The sequence below is a fragment of the Tachysurus fulvidraco genome, chromosome 26, assembly GCF_022655615.1.
Source record: "Tachysurus fulvidraco isolate hzauxx_2018 chromosome 26, HZAU_PFXX_2.0, whole genome shotgun sequence".
Classification (NCBI taxonomy): domain Eukaryota; kingdom Metazoa; phylum Chordata; class Actinopteri; order Siluriformes; family Bagridae; genus Tachysurus; species Tachysurus fulvidraco.
Genome location: NC_062543.1, coordinates 621,549 through 626,548, shown reverse-complemented (window position 1 = coordinate 626,548; position 5,000 = coordinate 621,549). Strand labels below are relative to the sequence as shown.

Below are 5,000 nucleotides of genomic sequence, written 5' to 3'. Positions count from 1 at the left end.
ACGGTGCACTAAACAGGACACCTATATAGTGCACTACACAGGTGACGGTGCACTAAACAGGACGTCTATGTGGTACACTACACAGGCGACAGTGCACTAAACAGGTGATAGTGCACTACACAGGTGACGGTGCACTAAACAGGACACCTATATAGTGCACTACACAGGTGACCGTGCACTAAACAGGACACCTATATAGTGCACTATACAGGTGACCGTGCACTAAACAGGACGTCTATGTGGTGCACTACACAGGTGACAGTGCACTAAACAGGTGATAGTGCACTACACAGGTGACGGTGCACTAAACAGGACACCTATATAGTGCACTACACAGGTGACCGTGCACTAAACAGGACGTCTATGTGGTACACTACACAGGCGACAGTGCACTAAACAGGACACCTATATAGTGCACTACACAGGAGACAGTGCACTAAACAGGTGATAGTGCACTAAACAGGTGACGGTGCACTAAACAGGACGTCTATGTGGTACACTACACAGGCGACAGTGCACTAAACAGGTGATAGTGCACTAAACAGGACACCTATATAGTCCACTACACAGGAGAGAGTGCACTAAACAAGTGATAGTGCACTACACAGGTGACGGTGCACTAAACAGGACGTGTATGTGGTGCACTACACAGGCGACAGTGCACTAAACAGGTGTTAGTGCACTACACAGGCGACAGTGCACTAAACAGGTGTTAGTGCACTACACAGGCGACAGTTCACTACACAGGTGATAGTGCACTAAACAGGACACCTATATAGTGCACTACACAGGACACCTATGTAGTGCACTTAGGGGGCTGAATGTAGGGGACCTCTATAATATAAATTCAGAATCATCTCTCAGTTAAAATGTTTATACAGACTGTTAATTATTAATCAACACAAACACCGAGTCTGTGGCTAATGTTTGGGGGAGAATTTGGTCGTTTTTGTTACAAAAATAAAAACATTTCTATGAAACTTAAATTAAGAAACAAAAACTAAGTTTTAACAGTGAAACACAATGAAGATTCCTTAATTAACACTATTTAGGGGGCATCTGTGATTTGGGACGCAGCCCCTCGGGCTACTAGTGAACACTGAGGAGAATTTAGTGAGAGCCAATCAGAATTGAGGCACGAGATGACGTCATCAGCACCGCCTCATTTCCTCACATTCGATTGGAGGATTTTTTTTGCCCCACAGCGCGAGCTACAGAGAGCAGCAACACGACAACACGTCACAAAACGCACAGAAACTCTTCACACGTGACCTCATCACGACTATAACGTGTTTGACGACATAGACTCGGTGTAAAAGCGTGTAAAACCGCGTACCTCGAGCTTTACGGCGGCTTTCCTGGTCGCCGACCGTCGGAGGTTTTTCCATCGAGCTCAAGATTGAGCCCAGGAGGTCCGCCATCTTGGACTGAATGATTGTAACCGGAAACCGGAAGTCTTATGAACAGCGGTGGTGTTATTGCGGGGTTTAACCGCCAGGGGGCGCGCGCTATAGCTATAAATAAGAACAATAAATTTGTTGCTATTCGGAGCTAATAATAAATAAATAAATAATAAACCTAATGTACGCATTATATAATGTTAAATAAAACGCGTTAAATGAGAGTTTTCTCTATATATTACTTTATTTGTTATTTTGTTTATATTTTTTCATTCATTTCAGCTACATTATATTATATTACTGTTTGTTTGTACATTTATTTATTTACTTTTATACAAAATCTGGATCAGTTCCACTAAAAATGGCGTATTTTACATTTTAACATCCAGCGACGTGTCGAAAACAAAACGGACAGAGCTGCAAAATCATGAATAAATCTAGACTGAGAACCATTTAAAATAAAAAAGGACAAAACACGAGAAGCTGCTTTTGTCTCCGTCAGATTCACATTTACTGTTTAATCTTAAACGACTCGATCATTTCTGCAAGTTAGAAGTTTCCCGGTTTCGTAAGACTTCATCCAGACCTGCTGGTAAAACCAAACATCATCATATAGATTTTATTTATTTATAAGAAATAAACGGATCCACGTGGAAGATTTAATAAACTAAATTTAATAAAAAGTGTAAATCAGCAGCAAAACGTTAATAAACCAGCAGATCAGATCCTGTTTAAGGTTCTTTACCCCGTGTGCTGCATTGGCACTTAGCACTTCAGCATGTGGTAGAAATAAATGTGAAAGAACTCAGAGAACCTTCTTTAATAAGGATTTTCACTATAAATGAGAGACATTGGGAGAGAGAGAGAGAGAGAGAGAGAGAGAGATTTCTATAGCTTTTCATTCTGTCATTAGCTTTTACACCCAGACACACACATCATCGTCATCATTAAGACTGGATTCAAAGAAGAAAATTCAGATTTAATCTTTTTAATTAAAATTTAATAAACTGAGAACGGGGTCACTGTGTGGCTTCTACTTCCATTTCCTTGTGTTTGCTGTTCTGAAAGTCCGATAAGCGGCGTGGGGTTCTGAGCCGAGTGTCGGGTCGAGAGGGAGAGGAAAACGAACTTGGAGGACACACACCGGACGATGAGACCGTGAGGAGGAACAGAAAACGTGCAGAGTTCTAACACACCCTGAATGACTTCCCCGTCATCAGCACTCCCACGTTACTCTCCCTATGCTACCTAAACCTAGCATCAGAGCTAGTCAGGAGTGCTGGAAGAGCTTACTCACTCACCTGACCTTCAACATCATCATTACACAACTCTGAGTCAGAGCAAGTCAAGGAGAGTGTGTTAGAAAACACAAGACACACACACACACACACAGAGAGAGACCCCCAAGCGGCTAAGAACCTCAGCCGTCCCGAGCTGTGCGAGTTCCCATTAGGACTCTATGAGTCCAGGAAGTAGATCCGGTAGAACTTGTTCATCTGCTCGAGGAAGATGAAGGTGAGGACAGTGTGAGGGCCGAGACGGGCGTAGTACGGTGTGAAACCCTTCCACAGGCTGAAAAAGCCTTCCTTCCTCACCACCTTAATCAATACGTCCTGCAGAGGGAAAAGGCATGATTGTGAAATCAGTCTCACACACAGACACACACACAGAGACACGCACACACAGAGAGACACAGACACACACGCACACAGAGACACACACGCACGCAGACGCGCACACAGACGCACACAGACAGACGCAGACGCACACAGACAGACGCAGACGCACACAGACAGACGCAGACGCACACAGACAGACGCAGACGCACACAGACAGACGCACACAGACGCAGACGCACACAGACAGACGCAGACGCACACAGACAGACGCACACAGACAGACGCAGACACACACACACAGACGCAGACACACACACACAGACGCAGACACACACACACAGACGCAGACACACAGACGCAGACACACACACACAGACGCACGCAGACACACACACACAGACGCACGCAGACACACACACACAGACGCACGCAGACACAGACGCACGCAGACACAGACGCACGCAGACACAGACGCACGCAGACGCACACACGCAGACGCAGACGCACACACGCAGACGCACACACGCAGACGCAGACACACACACGCAGACGCAGACACACAGACGCAGACACACACACACACACACGCAGACGCAGACACACACACACAGACGCAGACACACACACGCAGACGCAGACACGCAGACGCAGACACGCACACACGCAGACGCAGACACGCACACACGCAGACGCAGACACGCACACACACAGACGCAGACACGCACACACACAGACGCAGACACGCACACACACAGACGCAGACGCGCACACACACAGACGCAGACGCGCACACACACAGACGCAGACGCGCACACACACAGACGCAGACGCGCACACACACAGACGCAGACGCGCACACACACAGACGCAGACGCGCACACACACAGACGCAGACGCGCACACACACGCACGCAGACGCGCACACACACGCACGCAGACGCGCACACACACAGACGCAGACGCGCACACACACAGACGCAGACGCGCACACACACAGACGCAGACGCGCACACACACAGACGCAGACGCGCACACACACAGACGCAGACGCGCACACACACAGACGCAGACGCACACACACAGACGCAGACGCACACACACAGACGCAGACGCACACACACAGACGCAGACGCACACACACAGACGCAGACGCACACACACAGACGCAGACGCACACACAGACGCAGACACACACACACACACACACACTCACACACACAGACGCAGACACACACACAGACGCAGACGCACACACACAGACGCAGACACACAGACGCAGACGCACACACACAGACGCAGACGCACACACACAGACGCAGACGCACACACACACACAGACGCAGACGCACACACGCAGACGCACAGACGCAGACGCACACACACAGACGCAGACGCACACACACAGACGCAGACGCACACACACAGACGCAGACGCACACACACAGACGCAGACGCACACACACAGACGCAGACGCACACACACAGACGCAGACGCACACACACAGACGCAGACGCACACACACAGACGCAGACGCACACACACAGACGCAGACGCACACACACACACGCAGACGCAGACACACGCAGACGCAGACACACACACACAGACGCAGACACACACACACAGACGCAGACACACACACACACAGACGCAGACACACACACACACAGACGCAGACACACACACACAGACGCAGACACACACACACAGACGCAGACACACACACACAGACGCAGACACACACACACAGACGCAGACACACACACACACAGACGCAGACACACACACACACAGACGCAGACACACACACACACAGACGCAGACACACACACACACAGACGCAGACACACACACACACAGACGCAGACACACACACACAGACGCAGACACACACACAGACGCAGACACACACACAGACGCAGACACACACACACACGCAGACACACACACACACGCAGACACACACACACACGCAGACAC

At 49.3% G+C, this 5,000-nt stretch overlaps 2 protein-coding genes across 4 annotated transcripts in view; both read right to left on the bottom strand.

The window, feature by feature from the left end:
• spag7 (sperm associated antigen 7) overlaps positions 1–1,494 on the bottom strand; it is a 4,777-nt gene extending 3,283 nt beyond the window's left edge. For 2 of the 3 annotated variants that reach the window (XR_007139675.1, XM_027159450.2), the window contains exon 1: positions 1,337–1,493. Coding sequence is in view for 2 of the 3 variants with exons in the window: in XM_027159450.2 (XP_027015251.1) it covers positions 1,337–1,421 (85 nt within the window). In the remaining variant the exon portion in view is untranslated. Of the gene's footprint in view, positions 1–1,336 lie in introns of all 3 variants that reach the window. The other variant, XM_047809614.1, reaches the window with a different exon arrangement.
• A 711-nt stretch (positions 1,495–2,205) lies between these two features.
• The window catches only part of slc25a11 (solute carrier family 25 member 11), an 8,904-nt gene continuing 6,109 nt past the window's right edge, over positions 2,206–5,000 (bottom strand). Inside the window, exon 8 of the mRNA XM_027159449.2 lies at positions 2,206–3,013. Coding sequence (XP_027015250.1) covers positions 2,858–3,013 — 156 coding nt within the window. The 3' untranslated portion in view covers positions 2,206–2,857. The remainder of the gene's footprint in view (positions 3,014–5,000) is intronic.